This window comes from Crocodylus siamensis, chromosome 13 (genome assembly GCF_052110815.1).
Source record: "Crocodylus siamensis isolate JL-2025a chromosome 13, ASM5211081v1, whole genome shotgun sequence".
Classification (NCBI taxonomy): Eukaryota; Metazoa; Chordata; order Crocodylia; family Crocodylidae; genus Crocodylus; species Crocodylus siamensis.
In genome coordinates, this window is record NC_143407.1 from 9,147,603 (window position 1) to 9,167,288 (window position 19,686).

A 19,686-nucleotide genomic window follows, 5' to 3' on the forward strand; every position below is an offset into this window, starting at 1 on the left:
GAGGAGTAAAAAGAATTTAAAAGCTGTTTTTAAAAAGGTAGTGACAATGTCCCTTTAGGGTTGAAGCAATGATGTAGTAGGCTTCACTCAAAATGCTGTATGCTGAGACTGTATTCCCGGTCATTCACAATGCATTTCTGTGCTTTGTAAGTTAATACAGAAACACAGCTCCCACCATAGTAGCCTGAGTGGGTGCTGGATAGAAGATACATAAATTGTTGACCTACGAATCACGGTACTATATAGTAAGAGACCTAACCACAATAGTTCATCTGCTTACTTTTCTTCTTCTTTTTTTTTTTTTTTTGCATAGACCCCTAATAAGCTGGTAAACTCCATTTTTTAAAATTAAACAGGTTGTGGGCCGTGGGCTGAAATGATAAGAGCAGCTTCTGAAAACAGTCTTTTGCACTGAACAAAACAAAACTGTAGTACAACTTTTAAAAATGTAAAGAGCCTCCCCGAAATGAAACACCCTTTTAAAGCCAAATTATAATTCCCTAAGAGAGAGAGAGAGAGAGAGAGGAGTTATAACAGAAGTGATGCAAAACGTAACGGCAGCAGCACCAGTAAAAAACAAAACAAAACATTTTAACAATTTCCTAAAAGGAAATGGGAAAGTCGTGATGAAATGCAGTACTTTTTAATTCCAATGACCATCTTAACATTATAAACACGTCTGGAAGCAGATCCAAGAAGCCTTCAAGAGGTAAAACCAACCCAAAAAAAGCCCAGTCTTGCAGAACATTACCAGTAAGCATTCACTTATTACACGATCTAGACTGTTCAGCTCCCAGAGACGCTAGGCTGTGCTACAGAAAACTATTGAAAGTTTGCACTGGAGTGAAAGAGAAGGAAGAAGTTATGTGAGAAATCACCTCTCTGCTTCTGGCTTTAGAGTCCATAACACTGCTGTTCACTGAAACCATGGCACACTGCTTTGCACTTTGTTCTAGTAGATACAGTGCTATACCTTGAGCCGGCAGCACTTTAGTCAATTTTTTTTTTTTTAAACCTAGGCCTGCGTGGTCCTACTACAGTACAACCAAATGCAATACTGAATTGTACAACCGACAGCTCCTACATTCTAACTCATTTAAGAGGACCCTGGACATCGCGTGGCAAGTTGATGTGAACTGAAATGAGCTGGATCAAGCCGTCTCAGGAAACTTTCCTAGAGCCAAGAGTCTGATTTTTTTTTTTTTCCTTTTTAAAAGCTATTTGTTCCACTCAGAGTGGTCCCACACTGTCCCTCTTCTTGTGCTCCACTGCTGAGCATGCTCATAGCAGCAGGGCTGGTTTTGTTGGACTTTGCGAGGCATTTTGCTTCCACGATCACACAAACTGTAACAAGCTTTACAATAAAACATTGGCGAGTCCTGAGTTCTGCAGAAACCTGTTTCGGTGCAGGCTGAGTTCAGGAGGGTCTCCTTCCCACCTTCTTTTCCCATCATACATGCCCTTCAGGCTCTTTGCCTTCAGTCATGGGAGTTTTTAGCCTCTTTTCAGAAGTTGTTTTCTCCACATCTTTCTCTCCTGGATTTCTGCTAGCTTCCTCCTGTACAACAGCAAATAAACCACAGTCAGTTAGCTGAGATACAAGCAGAAAAATCAAGTCACAGTGAATCCGAGGATTCCTGGAGCTCCAGTATTAACAGATACTGCAAATTCAACATAAAACTCCTCTCTCCTAGAGTAAGTTTTTCCCCTAAGATGTAGCAGTAGTTGGCTGCAATGCTCAGGGCAGTCATAAAGCCCACTCACACTGCAAATTTCTGCTTTCTTGGCTCTGAGCATTAGTGAAGATTATACTCGCTCCACTCCTCTTGGCTAAGGAAGCCTAGGTGAATAAGAGAGGGCTCTGTTAGCACCTCCTCCACTAGTTCATGAAAAGGTAGAACCTGGAACCTACACTCTCCCTGATGGACACTTGGTACCATCACAAAAAAAAGTGTTATCGAAATGGCTGTGTGGGGGCACAGAAGGTAAAAACCCCTCGGAGCTGTTGCCCGTACTCACATACCTCAATCCAATCCTAAAAAAGCAGAAGAGCCCTATTCCTCCGTGAGCAGCTCAGCTGGCTAAAGCAACTTCATTTTTGCATCTCAAACAATAGGCTCAACTAGTCTTTGATCCTTAGCTCTGCTGGATGTTGCAACATATTTAATAACAGATTTATTGCCAGGTGCTAGCTGTGCCGCTATAATTTAAAGGAGATGCACAAATTGGTTTCTTGGCTTCTCTATTCTCTCTTGTTTGAGTACAGTCTGCACTAGATGCTTGTTTAGGTGAATTCATAGCCTGTTGTTTGAAGAATGCAACATCTCTACCACAGTTAAAAGGGAATGGTATCTTCTGCTGCAAGGCATGTGATGACCATCAAGGAGGTCCCTACTATGAATTTCCATCAAACATCTCAGGCCCACCCAGAGGACTGAATGCCATCACAGACCCACCCTGGGTCAGCAGCGACAGAAGCAGGCTACAGTTTTCAGCTAGAAAGTACAAAATTCAATCCTTGTTCCAAACTCATTCCCAGCTGTCATGGGTCTACACTGCAAATAGTCTTAACAACTAAACCTTTGTGGTAGTAGTCTTAAAGCAAAGAAATCCAACAATGAATGAGCCATGAAAAATACCAGGCTTCTACAGAGTTGGTTCCTCCAGGAAAAAGCTGTGCTTTCATTAGTCAACTATCCCTTCATGAACAACTTCTTGTCTAGGTAGAGACACTCAGTCTGCAGGGCTATTAAATCTGAAGCCTTTCACCATACGCAAGTCTACTGAGAACCCTTCAGCTGGAGTCTGGTAGAAGGTCGCAATGGATGCGCTCCAAGTGCCAACATAATACAAACCTTTGCATCTCTCTCTGCAAACTTCTTGAACATGTTGGCATATATTCTTCGGTCACGCTCATTGTGTTCCTTTGTCTTCTTTTGACAGACTGTGATCTGCGACTTGGCAGCCTTGTTTTGCGGGTTCACTTCCAGCACTCTTTGAAAGTCGCATTTTGCCAGTTCAAATTCGTTCATTAGTAGTCTGGCTTCACCTCTCCTGTACAAACCTTTCTCGTTGTCCTGATCCAGTCCTAATGCCTGCAAACATATGTTCCCACATTAGCAAAGCTTTGAGAGCATCCCTGAGGCAGCACCCCGAGGTATTCTTGTTAATACAGGTAAGGACTGTGCTGTAGGGAATGACTTGCAAAAATGTGTCCCAGCCACCATTTATAGCAGATCTCCGTGGCAGTGCGCAATGGTTTTGCAGACAGTGGTATGCCATTGGAAGGCCACACAAAAGAATGACAATACCAGTCTGTTCGGCTCTGAAACAACAAAAGCTCAGTTCCATGCTATTCTTCGGTAAGATGGAGCAATCAGCTCTGCTCTCACTGTTTCACTCCGCTTGACCTCATTAGAGTCAATTCCCTTTTATACCTCATGTAATTAAGATCATAATAAAGGGACAAATATTTCCACCACAACTCAAAGCCTGACTCTCCCCCGCACAAAACTGGACTTTTCTGAAAAAGAGCCCCATAACACTGAGGTCATACAGCCAATTAGCAGCTCCTTGTGCTGGTCCTGTACAATGCTAGAGGCTCTGTTAATGTCTCTCCTTCAGAAGAGCTGTGAGTTTTAAAGCCCCGTCAAGTATGATGAAACTGGGACAAAAGGAGAGGCTTGAAATCTCTAGAGTGTTCTTAGCTTGCCCTACAAAATGTTACTGGTCTCTAAGCCTGGTTGGCAAGTCATATAATGTACTTTAGATGCTGAAATATTTATGTGCACACACACACAAACCACTGAAAGTAGTAGGCAGAGACAAGCCCACAAATGCAAAACTGAGTCAAGTACTTAGCCTCCAAACTCAGGAGCATGTAACATTAACAGAACCCAGGTAGCTAAGGACTTACATCCTTGGCAGCATGTCTGTCTCCCTGCTTTCTCAGTCTTCTTGAGGTAGGTGCACTAAGCTTGCTTTCTAAAAGTTACCTCTTGTTGACTTGGATTTATGTATTCCTGGTAGAATTGTCTAATTATAGCAAGACTGTCTGTATGTCTGGAAATTATTACATACAAGATATGCAAAGCTTTAAACTTCTTTGTTTTATTGTTCCAGTTACAATGACTAGCTTATACCATAGATCAAGCCTGAAAGGCTCTTGATACTAAAGCCTAACAGTTTTTTTTTTTGTGCAGAAACACAAAATAAGCTTTCCACATTCTGGCTCCTGGGTTACATTATCTTCAACCTGATTTCTATGTTACATTTATGCCTTCAGTGCTGCCTACACACCCGATCTGCTTATACATATGGAGACACTCCAATAAGAGGAGAAGAACACTGCCGACAGGCAGAGGCCAGTACCTATAGCCAGATCCAGGTTGAAACAGAGCAAACAAACTCCTGTACCTGTGCTGACACTCAGTGAAGTCTTTGTGGGGGATTTGGTGGGAAAGGAAGGTGGGGAAGTCTAACCACATGGATCCAGCTGCAGGATCTGGCTCCGGAAGTCAGAGCCTGTATATATGCAGTACATAACTCTGTGGATACAGAGTGTGTCTACACAAGACTCTTTGCTGCACAGTAGATTAATTTACTGCGCAGTAAAGTTTCACAATCTACAAGTGTATACAATTTACTACACAGTAAATCAGTCTACTGCACAGCTGACAGTAAACAGAGATAGTAAAACTAACTACGGTAGATACTGTGCAGGAGCACATGTATAGACACTGACCGGGACCGAATTTGCTCCAACGTCAGGGGGCCACAGGGAACGGGGAACTCCCTTGGTCCTGGTGCTGCTCAGCACTTGGCTCCCCGCTGCAGCCAAGACCTGAGCAGCACATGGACGGGGTAGCTCTTTGCCACCCTGGCACTGCTCCTCCCAGGAGCCAGGCGCTCAGCAAAGCCAGGACAGGTTAGCTTTCTGCTTCCCCGCCCAGCCAGGGGCTGGCTGGGAGCTGTCCTGCTTCTGGGGCAGCTCCAGGCCACCCCTGGGCTGCTCAGGGATTTCCCTGCCCAGCCACAGGCATGCAGGGAGCTGACCTAAAACAGGATAGTTCCCAGCCATCCCCCAGCTTCATGGGGAAGCCCTGCTGGGAATGGGGCTTGTCCTCATGTGCATGGGGCTGGGAGAGCTCTGCAGTGGTAGCTGTCTCCCAGCCCCGTGCACATCAGGACCCCACATCAGGGAGCAGAGCAAGGTAGGAGCAGCCCTGGACCATGCTGCTGCCATGGGGAGAAGGTTTGCTTCCAACAGGGAGCATGTGTAGATGTGCTTCCAGGGAAGGCTTATTGCACAGTATTTTACTGCGCAGTAAGCATTCATAGCACATGTAGACATGCCGACAGAGTACTACCTCTGGCTCCAAATTTCAGCTAGGCACATCTTAAGAGTTGAATTCTGAACATGCTGAAGAGACTTTAAATTCTGCAGCCATTAACAACCCTGGACCCTGTAAAATCTTTACAAAAGGAGAGATAACAAACACGGAGATAAAAAGCTTCTCCTGTGCAGGCACCATGAGAAAACTAAGTTACACGATCTATGCATTCTGCAGTGCAGAAGGGCATACAATACGACACAGCCAGGCACAGTCGCACACAAACTCTGCTAGCTTTTTGCGTGTGTTGGCAACGCTTCATTTTCACCATTGGAACCACAAAAAGCCACACTTAGCAAGGAAAATTTGTCTGGATCTACACAGTGCTCTTCCAAATTCTGGGTGTTTTGATCTAAAGAGGCTGATTGCTGTGCACACTATATTGAAGAGCAGAATACTGTAAATATTTCCTGCTACTCTCAGCTTTTGCTGTTAACAAGTGCATACAATTTACTATGCAGTAGCTAGTCTACTGCACAGTTAGCTACTACCTGTAAATACAGGTAGTAAAATTAACTGTACATGTATAGACACTGGCTGGGAGCAAATTTGCACAGTGTTCTTCCAAATTCTGGGTGTTTTGATCTAAAGAGCCCGATTGCTGTGCACACCATATCGAAGAGCAGAATATTGTAAATATTTCCTGCTCCTTTCAGCTTTTGATCCTAAATGATTAGCAACAGAATATCACATCAAGGACAGAGCACCTGCTAGAATGAATATATTTCATCACAGTGCTGAGATTTTGAAGTATATTAGCTAACTTAAAATATCACTAATGCTGTAGGTGCAGAGGACGTCTATATGGGTTTTCTTTATCTTCCCGAATAGAGTAATCTCTTTAACCTAGGTACACCATTTTGTATATTATAACTACCAAGCAGACATGGCGCAGTTGTTATTTCGGGAGAGGTTTTTAATAAAACACCAGCTTCTGAACACGTAGGAAGCCAAATGGATTCTTGAGTTCACGTTTTAATTGAACAAATTCTTGTTGGATACTGCTTTTAATTTTGTTTGAAATGTAAAATATCCAGGACCATCCCACTACTCTCTGAAAAGCTATGCAGTGTGATACTGCCCTGCAAAAGACAAACACATTCAAAGAGAGTTTAGACTCAGTTCTCAAACCACCAAGCACAGGAAATTCAGGGGGGAGATTAAACTTGCAATAAGGTTTTGAAACTGCCTCTGGTATGTACCGAAATTTGATGCAAGGGAGGGGAAAGAAAAAGGGAGAGGTAACAGAAGATAAACCTATTCCAGCCGATGTGTTCAGATGGACTTTACCTTATCACAGCACTCAACAGCTTTGGTATACTCCCGCAGCTTCAGATAGCACATGGCCAGGTTGAGGAAGGCTGCCAGCAAGAAGGATTCAGAAGCTTTAGATTCCCTTTCTGATAAGCCATACTCCATTTCTAACCAGGACACGATCTTCCCATACTGAATCACCGCCTGCATGTACTTGCCTTCCTGGGATGAAGCAAAGAAAATCAGACAAAAGGAATGTTAGTTGTCAAATGAAAGCAGATTTGCTCCTGAAACGGTCTTAAAACAGTTTGCAATTGGACAGCCTCCAGTGTTTCCCATAAAAAATGAGGGAGGTCATTTTAGAGGTGTCAAATCACCCATAGAGCCAGTGGATCTTAACTGGAGCTGCAAGTGCTGAGCACGTGGGCTGGTGGGGTTGGGGGAGTCAGGGACTTTTTATTCCCTACTTGCATCGGTGCCAGGAGTGCTAGACACCTTGACAGCCAAACACCCCAGGGTCTGCAGGTGGAATTAAGCTCAACATGAAGTGAGAGGCAGCGATTCCCTTTGAAATCCCACCTCTCTCTTTTCTGGGTCCCAAGGCAACACTCCCCTTGAAGCAAAGAGGGTAGTAGGATGATTTCAAGTCAAACCCAGCATGGCAGAATAGCTGCTGTATGAATCAGATGCATATTATGCACTTTCACTGATGGACCTGCAAAACCAGGGTGCAACGACTATCCATGGTTCAACAGCATCACCACTGAAGAGGAGACTGCTGGAACAGACTCCAAGGCAGTGGAAGGAGACTGACCACTGGACATCAACTTGGTTCAGAAACAAACAGCTTCAAATGTGAAACTGTGAAGCAAGAATCACACTCAAAGCAAGAAATTAAGTGTCCTTCCTTTGGTTAACTTCATTAAAACGCCATCAAATCACTAAACCACATTTAAAATGACCCTTTGTTGGGAAGGGCGGCATATCAATCAAACCACCAGCGCACCTTATCTGTAACAAGTCATTTCCAGCATACAGGATAAAGTCTGCAGACTAAAACCTCTTTTCACCACCCACTGTCTCCTCAACAAAGTAATCAGAGTCTGTAAGGTTAGATATATTTTGAAATGAAGCCACTACCCTGGTATTGAAGTAATTTAACTTAAAAAGCATACTGCACATCTCTCTCTCTCTCAATAAAGCTGTTTATTATGTGGAACTACAGGAGTGTTATCTCAGCCCAGCCCAGAGTCCCTTCTCTGACGGTCTCCAGCAGATACGTCAAAGGAAGGAGCAAGAAACCTCAGAACAGACAATTTGGTTTAACTGGCCTACAGGGGAAGGTTTGGTTTTTTTGATCAATATCCTTCAGTGTTGGTTTTGTACGCTGAAACAGGAAGGTTTATAATCCTTACTATTTTTATCCAGGTCATGTATAAAACTGTGGATGTTTCACTGCCCACATTAATGTTTAATCCCATTTTCAATCTTGCTAAATTCTTGGCCTTCAGATCTTTTGGCAACGAAGTCCATAGATTAAATACATACCATGTAAAGGAGGCGTTAGATGTAAGAACTTTAGAAGACATAAGGCTCCACATAATGCCCCAAAAGACAGGCCGTGCTAAATGAAGTGGCCTCTTTCCAGGGATACCTCCTTATTACTAGCTCAGCCTACCAGAGAAGGACAGTCCGCTGCCAGATGCTCATCCGGATCAGTCCAAGCAGGGAAAGCCAAGTTTGTACCAAAGCCTGGTAGTTACTTGTAGGGAAGGAACAACAAGAGCAGGGCAACATTTTTGTTGCCTGAAGCTAAAACTATTGGGGACTGTGTAAATGCCCATCCAGGAATATTTTAATATTTAATTAATAATATTTAATATTTATGCCCGTTCAGGAATATTTTAAGTTGTTTCTCTGAAGAGTCCACAAGCAATTAAAAAAAATGTGTGTGCCTGCAGGCATGGTTCAGTTCTTGGCAACTCATTTATGCTGCAGTTTTACAAACCTTGAAATACACTGTCCCTTTCTCTTTGACAATGGCAGCTTGCTCGAGTTTCTCTTTGGTGTCCATCTCCCAGGACTCTTTGGCCTAAGTACAAACATTTTCAAAGCAACTGTTAGAAGACAGGATAGGAAACAATATCAGCTGGAGTTCATGATGTCTTACAGTGCCCCTTGTCCCAAAAACAAATATCAACTTTTACAGATTCCCAGATTTCTAAACATACCAGCTTCAAGGCTTAATGCTTCAGCCCATTCTCTGCCATTCCCTTGCTTGCCATTCCATTATCCAAAGGAATTTGTCCTCTAGTGTCACTAGAAAGTGGCTTTCCTCCCCTAGGGGAAGCAGCAGGAGAGGACAGAAGGGCAAGAAAGGGGCTTTAAGATAAATATATCCGCCTAGCAGCTGCATCTGCTGTTGGGAATTTTCAAAAAAAGGGAATAAACCCAGAAAATGAATGATGCTGGAACCTGTAACACCTGGCTGGGGTCATAACACCTGGCTGGCGCCATCTGACCCCAGCACTCTCTCCTGCCCAGGGCATGGGGTTGGACTCGATCACATCGGTCCCTTACAATCCTAAAATCTATGAAATCTATTAAATCTTTCACGTCCGGCACACAGACCTGTATAGCTTTCTACGGTACTGCCTTGACTGGCTCAGCTTGTCAGTGCTGAGTGTTGCAAAGCATCACTCTGCATCCAGGATTAAGTCAGAGGACAACTGGTTACCTAGGCCAGTCCATGCTAAGCCCACATGCTCAAAACCCCGCTGAAAAGCAAGCACCAGGAAGCAGAGTTGTGGCACGGATGCGACTCCACGGGGAACAGGGAGAGGGCTGGGCCCATGACCTCCCCCCACATCTGCGGGAAGGCTACGATTCTGCTGTCACCAAAGTTAAGAGAAAGGGGAAGGGAGCAAGTCACAGGGGTAAGCTACACAGACAAGTTACGGTGAGGGAAGCTAGGGTGTGAACTTACAGGCAGATAACAGAAAGGTACAGCCATCCACCCTGGCAGTCTTCAAAAAGCGTCTTGACACCCATCATTTGATCCCATCAGTCTTTCCTGCCCAAGTGCAGAGGGGCTGGACCTGATGATCTGTAAGGTCCCTTACAGCCCCTAACAGCCATGAACGAGCAAAGGTTTCAAATTGCAGCAAGGGAAGTTTAGGCTGGATATTAGGAAACAAACCCCAAAAGCCTCTTATGAGGAGGGTAGTAAAGCACTGGGACAGGTTACCCAGAGAGGTTGTGGACTCTCCATCCTTCGAGGTTTTTAACCACAGCTAGACAAAGCTTTGGCTGGGATGCTGTAGTTGGGGCTGGTTCTGCTTGGAGCAGGGGGTTGGACTAGACGCGATCTCCTGAGGTCCCTTCAACCCTCATTTTCTACGATTCTTTGACATTAGCTACCCCGTGGTACAGCCTGGGTCACACTATTCCCCGGTGGTAAACAGAGAAGTTTTACTGCTTTTATTGCAGCTCAGGTGACCTGCTCAAGTTCACACCCTAGCTTACCCCAAGATAAGGGGTCAGGTACCCGTGCCGCAGGAGCCTTCCTCTCCCCGGCGTCTCATGATGGAGCCTTGCTGTGCCAGCTCCGCCCCACGTACATCTTGTTCTTCAACAGCACTGTACAAACATGGGCACATTTTCCAAGCTCCCAAAGAGGGCACAGCCTGTTCAGCAGGCCAGCCCTGCCCTCCTTTCAAAGCAATTTGGCAGGACACGAACCTTTTTGTGTACAGCCCAGAAAAAAGTACAAAAGGAACAAGCCTAGTAACAAATAAGGGAACCAGCCTTGGACCCCATCCAAAACAATACAACAAACGGACACACAAGAACAAATTAAGAACACAGAGATCTTTGTTGATGTATCTGCTTTAGCAGGGCTGCGTTACGATCATGCCAGAGACAAAGTGCTGAACATTTTTCAGTTTGGGGCAGTTTCCTGGAGTTTCTAGAAGCGCCTCGTGCCAGTCGGAAGAAGTGCAAGTCTCACCTTTTCGAACCTTTTAAGTGTAACTTCATACGCAAGCTCAGCATTTGCCTCGATGCCAAACTTAGGCTTCCCTGCCTCACCGAAACCATACCTGCAACAGAACACAATAACAAAGCTTCAGAGGAAAGGGCACTGTCCGATCCACTCAGCACGCTGAATATTCACGCTCACAAGGCGACAGAAGTCGGAAGCTGCACGCCGGACCCTGGAGACCAACTAGATGCAGAGTCAGGGAAGACCGTGCCAAGCATCTCGTCTGTGGCAATGTCGGTTTTAGAAATGGGACTGGATTCAATAGTATTCCCGCAGCCGTCAGACAGGATACACTCTCTGCAGATGTTTCTCTGCACCTCTGAACATCATGCTATGTAAAAGATAAGGACCTAAATTTTCTATTTTAGGCACCTATTCCTTGGAACCAGAGTTTGGCATTTTCCCCTGCATTTAGACAGGTAACTAGATCTTCCCTGTTCCCTCAAATTGCTTGGCTGTGCCAGGAGGGGACTGTTTTACTCCATAAGGACGAAGTGAAGGTATAATCTAACTTAGAACGATTTGGGCTACGTGTGGATATTGCTGTCATCAGCCCTTGTGGGTAATTTGTGGGAGATGTAAGATGGCTAAAAAAAAAAGCATCTGATACAAGCAGCCGTTTTCACAAATAGTGACGGATGCATTTCCTGCCATTGTTACAGGTTTTAGATATCTGACCAAGAGCAGTTTTTCACAGCTCAGCTTTCCTTAATCCTGTGATTGAGACACAGGTTTTATGAACAGCATAAGCAAGCTGAAGTAGAATAGAGAATGTATCCAACAGGCAGATAAACCGTTTTTCACAACGGTGCAACAATCCCCTTCTCAAAATTTCTGGACACTGAAAATATCAGTTTACATGTCTGGGTGGCTGCACCGATGGAGAGCCAAAGGGTGGGGAACTTTAGAGAGGATGCTATGTAACAGAAGTTTCCTTTTCCACCAGCTCTGCGTAATACACTCTTCCATTTTATGACTTTTAAATTGGTCTAAAGCAGTGGTTCTCAACCTTTTTAGACTGAAGGCACCCCTTGTCCGACTCAAGAAACCCTTTGGAAAATGCCAGCTCTTCGTTTTCACTTGTTTTTTGACTACAGAAAAATAATAAACCAATTTTTCTATAGCAAAGCACTCAGACAGGCCACAACAGGTCAGAATGTTTTTAACACTACAGGTACCTATTTGAAATCTCTGGGTTTATCTTGTAAATCATGCTTGCATGCCTGACAGTGCTAACATTGTGCGGCACACCTTTGAAAGGATGTCAAGACACCCCAGGGTACCGCACCACCTTGCTTGAGAATCACTGGTCTAAAGACACTGGTCTAAGCTTTCAGTTGTGGTTAGTTATTTTTACCGCTTCAATTTCTGGGCTCCCAAACTGAGACACTACTGAAGGACCTTGATTTTCAGAAGCTCTGCACACCTGTTTTCTAAAAATGTTAGTGCCATATGTGATGAGCACCGAAAACCCAGGTGTCCTGGGTCATTACTGGTTTGCCATAAAATGCAGGCCCACACGTGCCATTTCAAGACTGCCAAGAGATTAATTGCAACACAGAGAAAGAATCTCAGCTTTTTTGTTTTTGTATTTGTATCCAAGGCCAAATTAGCCAATACTGATTCCAAATCCGAGAGTCCAGAACTGCAAGTGGCCCTACAACCGGCAAACATCCTCCACCCGCACCTGGGGCTTCAGATGTTTCCTAAAACTTTGGTGGGCGCCCTACTTGCCGGCCCAAGCCCGGAGGCGTGGGGTTCAGATGCCTCCAAGTTTTGCTTGCCCTCGGCCATAAGGCCCTTGGAGCAAGCAAGGGAGGAGACTCCAAAAGTATGTGAAGTATGTAAACACCAAACAGAATAATACTTAATAATACAGAATAATACAGAATAATAATAAAGACCAAGTCTTTCTGGTGACTGTCTCTCTTCTCTTTCAGACTGCGATAAGCAGTCTCCAAGCATAATGCACAACTAGTGGAAAGGAAAGGAAAGTTTCTTACCGTGGTCCGAGGTACAAGATACAGTGCTCTCCCCGCTGCATTTTCTCCAGAGCTTTATCAATTCCGATTGGAACGTCATGGTCTTCCCCTTCTCCGACAACGAACTTTACATCTCTGGAGTCGAACTTTCTGTCACCATAAAATCCTTCCAGATGGACTATTGGGATGGAAGAAAGCACACATTTAAGGGCCAAGCAGAGCTCCATCAATCAAGACATCCTGGCTCCCATTTTTCCAGTGCAGTAATGATACAGCAGTTAGGTGCCAAAGCAAGTGTATCTAAATTACTCCCTGCACATGGTAACTGAGCTGTTTGAAGAATTTAGGCGTGCATTTTGCCTCTGGATTTAGCCAGCTTGAGAAGACCTGTCTGAGGGCCCTGATCAAGTTCTCAGATATGATTAGTCTCCAAGGTGCATCCCCAGTCTTGCTGAAGGGGTGGGCTAGGGATCAATCCCTAGATATGGCCAGAGGGACCAAGATAGTGCGAAGAGACCTGTCCCAACAAAATTAAGCAACCTAAAAGAGTGATTGCAAGAAAACTTTAATAAAACTTTGTAAGCACAGTAAGTAAATACAGAACTAGGTAAAAACTTGCATTATTACAATGATAACCAATAAGATATTGTTGAGCCTGGACAAAGGACATGGTTACATATTATTAAACAGATGATGGGAAAAATAGTTACAAACAACGACAATGGTTAAAGACTTTGAAAAGGCTACAACTAACAAAATGATCATAAACCTGAAACACTGACAAGTGATCAAATAACCTAAAAACTACAAAATAATCAAAGGGTTAGAAACCTAAAACAAAGAAAAATGACAAGAAGAACAAAACACGGGCATGGTCATCTCTAAACTTGTCAAGCTCTGAAATATGCAGCTCACTAATGGGTGGCCAGCCTGACGGGGAAAAGATCTGTCCCACGTTTTTCAAGGCTAAAGAGGCAGGGTTAGGGAACAGCTGCAGGTGGGATTGTCTGTTCAAACCGAAGTTAAGAGGACGGAAGCCGTTTTAATGCCGATATCAAAAGCAGATCTTCTATTTGATCATGTTGTGAGTCAGACCAGAGCCTAAATCCTCTCACTTCCCTGTTCTTGGGCCCTGTCGTTACCTTTACCCTAGTCCTATACTTCTCTTGCCTATGACGCTGCCTTGCCTGTTACCAGTTCCTCAAATTTTATTTCCCTCAGCCTAACTGCTTGATGTTACTTGGCTGAGTTTATCCTAACCAGCTCCTTTAAAGCAGCCTAAGGCTTAAGCAGACACTTACAGACTTCCTTGACACTACGCAGTCATGCAGAATTAGCCCTTCGTAGAGAGACGAGGGTTAGACGAAGGGTTCGAAAACAAGCGATACCAAAGATACTTTAGTCCAGCGATGCTAAAAATGCACCTACAGTCTAAGGACTGGACAACGGATAAATGCAATGACTACCACACTCCTCTCGTCCTAAAATGTACTAGCACTAACTGCAACTCCATACAGTTTGTTGGCACTCAGTTTCATTGTGATTAGAAAGTCTCTATATAAAGCTATAAGCTTGTCCTATACTTCAGACACCAGGGACATGGCCCTTCCTGCTAAGAGCCTGAAGTACAAGATAAACATTTTTAATCTTTAAGCAATAACAACTCAGGTCTATTTTGGGATGGTGACATAAATACGGTCACAGAAGACAATAGCAGGTACAAGCACATTTGCCACCTGATGCTTCTGGCTGTGTTTCTAAAGAAGTGTCCTTCCTTACTTATCATGTCCTGTGGGTATTGCTGCTTCAGGACACAACCTATGTCCTGTTTCCATAGCATAAATTATTTGCAAATGAAGAATAACCTCTTGTAAGCAACCTCCCAAGTGTTTTGAATGTCTGTTGCCTACCAGGACTATCTTTCCAAGGTTTCCAAAAGCATGCCAAAAGCCCTGCAGCCACTGAAGACCAGGGTTTGCCTAGTATAGCTGCAGAAGCATTGTAGGCTTCACTTTGCAGTAGTCTGGGGAAGACTGGGTCTTAATTTATTTGCAGTACAAAAGTTGAAAATAAAAAATATTCTGCAAAAGTAGTAAAGCCCGGGAGAAAAGCTGTCTCCATTTAGTAGCTGAGTGTGGAGCAGGAGTGGGCAAAATGCAGCCCGCGGGCCAGACGCGGCCCACCCGGCCATTCTACCTGGCCCATGGGGTCCCCCAAAATTTAGAAAATTAATATTAATCTGCCCTGGCTGCCTGTCATGCAGCCCTCGACGGCTTGCCAAAACTCAGTAAGCGGCCCTCTGCCCAAAATAATTGCCTGCCCCTGGTGTGGAGTGATAGACCTGTAAGGACCCAGACACTGTGGAAAAGCATGAAACCCCTGCTCATCCTAGATATGCTCTGCGCTCTTATTTATACCAAAATCTGAAAGATCACAAATGTGCTTAAAAAAAAAATGTTACCTGGATTTGTAAAGTCTGGAGGCTCTAAGGACCACAACAGTTTACAAAGGGTTTCAACTCATTCACAATTTACACAAAATGCAGCCAGACTGTAGCACCAAGGTAACATGGCAAGGGTGTCTTAGAAACATTTAGGGGTCTATTATTTTAGAGGAAGACAGAACAACATGTAGTCTGCATTGGGAGATAACGAATAGGAAAATTTACTTTCCTTGGGTCAGGCAGACACAGCTTCTCCCTGAATATGACAAGTGACTGTGGGCCCCAATTCTGGTTGGAAGTTCACCTTCTTCCTCCCCAGAAACACCCTTCTACCAAGTCACACTGTACAGGGAAGACAGTCAAAAGCTGTTCTGGCATTATCAAACCCCTTCATGGCACATCTTACACCAACATTTCTGTCCAAAAACTAGAAGTCAGCAATGTACAACAGTCTAGCTCCCAATTAATTAGAGCAAGGGGACAAGCTGCTGGTGACACGCAACAGGGATTTGAGCGCTGCAAGAGAACTTCAGGAAATCTGTCAACTCTTGGCTTACCCAGCTGCAACTTTATACAGAGTGAAATGAAAGAGGAATGAATGGTTGTAAAAGTTCAGTTATTCCAATGCTGACCTATATCATCCTCATGGTCTCCCCCTCTGCCAGCTAACTTATTTATAAGCAGCAAAGCAGAATATTGAACCCAAAATCCAGTGATGTCACAACTGTACAGTGACATGCAAGTCTCCCTCCTACTTCTTTACCCACCGCTTGCCATGGACCAAAGACCCAGCCTGCTTTACATCTACAAATCACCAAGCTTTGGTGCTGTACATACAAAGAAGGGATCAATAGGTGAAAACAGGATGGAGGGGGAAGCTCCTAGTTCAGGGGTGGGCAAAATGCGGCCCATGGGCCAGATGCGGCCTGCCAGGCCATTCTATCCAGCCCGCAGGGCCCCTAAAAAATTTAGAAAATTAATATTTATCTGCCCGTGGCTGCCTGTCATGCGGCCTCGATGGCTTGCCAAAACTCAGTAAGCGGCCCTCCACCCAAAATAACTGCCCGCCCCTGTCCTAGTTACTGCAGCTTCATGCTTTATGTTAGAGGGAAAGTTCAAGTACTGAAAGGAATGCCCTAGTTCCCAAATCCTTGCTTTTACCAGAATAGCTGCAGGACTGCAGGGAGGATGGGGGTGCGATATACTTTTGATCTGAGCTGAAAAAGCTTTATAATCAGAATACATGTGGCATGAGACTTCCAGTTCCACCCTTCACCCACGAGTTAGGATACAAGAGTTTTAACACCCCCCTCCCCCAAGCAGAGTCATTTTATTCAGTTTTAATTGCGTGTAAAACTCATGACAATGGGGGAAAGTCAACTGTTCCATTTTCCAAGCGCATTTAAGTGCTATCTAAAGCAGATCGTTTGGATACGGTTACACTTGGATTACACAGCAAGAAACCCCAGCCAGGCTGCAGAACATCACTTCAGCTGCAGCGCTGACTTATTGTTCTCGCAGTGCCTAGAGCGATTTTGTTTTGCAGAGCGCAGAACACTGTGTTCTGAATGTGGCTGGCACATGAACTTGATGTGCTGACAGCAATTTGTACTCAGATTAAAACGAAGAAAAGGCTGTAACAAAAGCTGGAATGCAAGGATTCTACGGCAGCCTGTGTTTTAGGAAGCAAAACTGCAAATTACAACCTATAAAACTCAAACCAATAATACAGCCTTCAAAAATCCAGCTCAGAGAGGTTAGCTCTGGTAAGTGCACATTTTCTCCCGGTCCATTTATAGCAGTGATGTCAGTCACCTTTGTACTATTTCCTGAGTTAATGCTCTGGTTTAGGAGAGCTGAATGGAGATTCTCTAAGAGTAAAAATGTAGCTGCTAGACTTTACCACCTGTCTGGCTTCAAAATACCTTGTTAGGATACATCATTGCTGCTCCTTTGGTTTCCAGATGCTACTTTAATGTCAAGTCAAAGGCCTGTTCCCATTACCTTGTGCTTGACTTGGAGTCTTGAGAATGGTGCAGAGGTGGGCAGGCCTTCATACACACGCACATCTACATACACACGCACATCTACATACACACGCACATCTATATCTATACACACACACACACACATATCTATACACACACACACACACATCTATACACACACACACACACACATATATACATACACATATATACATACACACACACACACATATATCTATACACACACATATACAAACATACACACGCATACAGATAGATCTATATGTCTATTGATAGAAAGATAGAAATATAGATATATCTATCTTACATAAGCATCTATGTATAGCATAATTTTATATATAAAGCATAGTTTTATAGATATATGTAAAAGCACAGGAGCAGCCAAAATGCTGTTTAAAAGGCTGCCAGGTTTGAAAGGCACCATCCCATATCAGTGCTGCACGCTCAAAGATCCCCTAAGATCTCGGACAAGTAGGTAGACCAGAAAGAAACTGAAGGCTGCATTGGTACCTAGGCTGCTGGCCTAAGACAAGCACTGGAAATGGGGTTGGCAAATGGTTCTTGATCTCTGTCCCTAGGCAGGCTGCAAGAGTCACATGCGACTGTCCAAAGGGCCTCCCTCTCCACTGCTCTGACCCTGTGTTTTCATGTATTGAACTTGTTGAAGAAAATGCTCATTTTAAATAGGTAAAAATAGGATTCAGAATCACAAGACATCAGAGAGCGCTCTAGCTCTGATGAGCCTTTTGGCTCCTGCTTTAGGTTCCTTCAAAGTAGAAAAAAACACTCTTTTACATTTTCCCAGCTCAGCCACCACTCAGATAAATCAAACTATTTCATCGCCTGTCCAATGAGGACACTACTCTGTTCTACTTGTTACTGTGTAATCAGCTGCACAATTTTCTTTATGAAGCCACAAATTTCACAAGCACACAACCATAACAGCTCCTTTCAATGAAGTCAAAAATCAGTAACAAAAGCAACGCAGGAATTAGGACCGTTGTCTACTCTGATTTTTGAAACAGTCCTGAGGCGCAGTAAAAAAAGTTGGAAACTTTTACTCCCAGCCCGTCTCAATGCATACAATCACCATTCAAAACATTTCAGTCCAATTAGCAAAGCCTGAAGACTCGGTCTCTAAAAACTGCAGCTCCGTTAAAAGAACGAACCATTTGAATCAGTGGTTTTTACAAGCAATTTTGACTTAATAATTCAGATCAATGTCTCTTCCCCAAGCAAGGCTCATAAGCTCTCGGATGGGATAGCACTGAAATGAGAAGTATGACCAGCTAATTCCAAACCCCTTGTATAACTAAGCTATTTAAATGGCTAACATTTCCCTAACATGGCTCTCTCTCATTCTGTGATTGAATTGTTCTTTCTTAATTAAAAAAAAGAACAAAAAACCAACTTGGTTCCCCCTCACTGATGTGAAATATTCCTTCAGCAGCGTGACCAACCTCACATCAACTGTATTTGTGGAAAACGCACTAAAAGAAATCTGAATGGGATTTGCTCAACACTGTGGGGCCAAATTCTTCCTTCAGTAAAACCCATACTACACTATTGACTTCGGCAGACCCTTTTCTTTAGTCTACTTCCACCACTTAAGGGCAATCAAAAGTTAGTGGCAGTATCTGGAGGACAATGAAAGGGAAAGAAAAGGCCACAATTTGTCACGGATGCACTGAAAATGACTATAAAAATTGGAAGACAGAGGTAATACATTTCAAGCAAGGTGGGCTGCCTCATTGAGGCCAAAAAAGGTTAAGATTTTAATCAGTTATGCACAGGAAAAAACTCAGTGTTTGCAGCTGCACAGTAGCCAATATGCTATTTCTCATTGCAACTGCAATACAGCAGTCTTTCGTGCAGCAAACAGAAGATTGGTAAATATTTAAAAGATAGCCAAGGAGATTAAACCCACATAGTATCTAAGTTTTATCATTTCCCTTGACATTTCTGGACTGGTAAACTAAGAAGGACTCTCTCCCTTGCAGGCGTCAGAGTCGGTTTGCCATCAGTGCCAGAATTTAAAGCCAATGCAACTCGGGAAGTCTGGGTTATACCCAAATGGCAGTTCCATCAACAGCTGGCTATTCCCTCTATTTAAGGTCTTCCCGTAAACCCTTCTGAGCCAGTGACCTGGATCAGTCAGTAAACCCCAGCATCCCTCAAAAAAACCCAGCCAGGCTGCTCTGTCATTAGAAACAGGAAAAATGCAATTGTTTGCTCCCCAGACAGGTCACTACTCACTTTCTACAGTGGCTCCTTCATTTGGATTAGAGTATCCTTCCCCTTTCTTTTTGATTCTCCGAATGATCCCTCCATCCTCAAATAAGTCTTCTCCTTTGAAATCGAGTAGCTCAATCTGGAGGAAAAAGAAAAGGGATGGGGGGTATAAAAAGATCTTTAGAAGGAATTTCCCTTTTGAGAAACAGAGGGAAAAAAAAGACAAAGCAGCAGTTGCTTCCAGAGCTGGAAACCCAAATAATCCCGTCTCCTTTCAGCTGACGGGCAAAAGAATCCCATGAAAGCCAGTTCTAAGCCATGGCATAATAGG

At 43.9% G+C, this 19,686-nt stretch overlaps 1 protein-coding gene across 1 annotated transcript in view; it reads right to left on the reverse strand.

Annotated features, from left to right (window-relative positions):
• Nucleotides 1-627: 627 nt before the first annotated feature.
• FKBP5 (FKBP prolyl isomerase 5) overlaps nucleotides 628-19,686 on the reverse strand; it is a 47,254-nt gene continuing 28,195 nt past the window's right edge. Inside the window, exons 5-11 of the mRNA XM_090024933.1 lie at nucleotides 19,380-19,494; nucleotides 12,693-12,849; nucleotides 10,657-10,747; nucleotides 8,656-8,739; nucleotides 6,684-6,869; nucleotides 2,856-3,095; nucleotides 628-1,558 (exon numbers count right to left, since the gene is read on the reverse strand). Of these exons, the coding sequence (XP_089881059.1) occupies nucleotides 1,451-1,558; nucleotides 2,856-3,095; nucleotides 6,684-6,869; nucleotides 8,656-8,739; nucleotides 10,657-10,747; nucleotides 12,693-12,849; nucleotides 19,380-19,494 (981 nt within the window). The 3' untranslated portion in view covers nucleotides 628-1,450. The remainder of the gene's footprint in view (nucleotides 1,559-2,855; nucleotides 3,096-6,683; nucleotides 6,870-8,655; nucleotides 8,740-10,656; nucleotides 10,748-12,692; nucleotides 12,850-19,379; nucleotides 19,495-19,686) is intronic.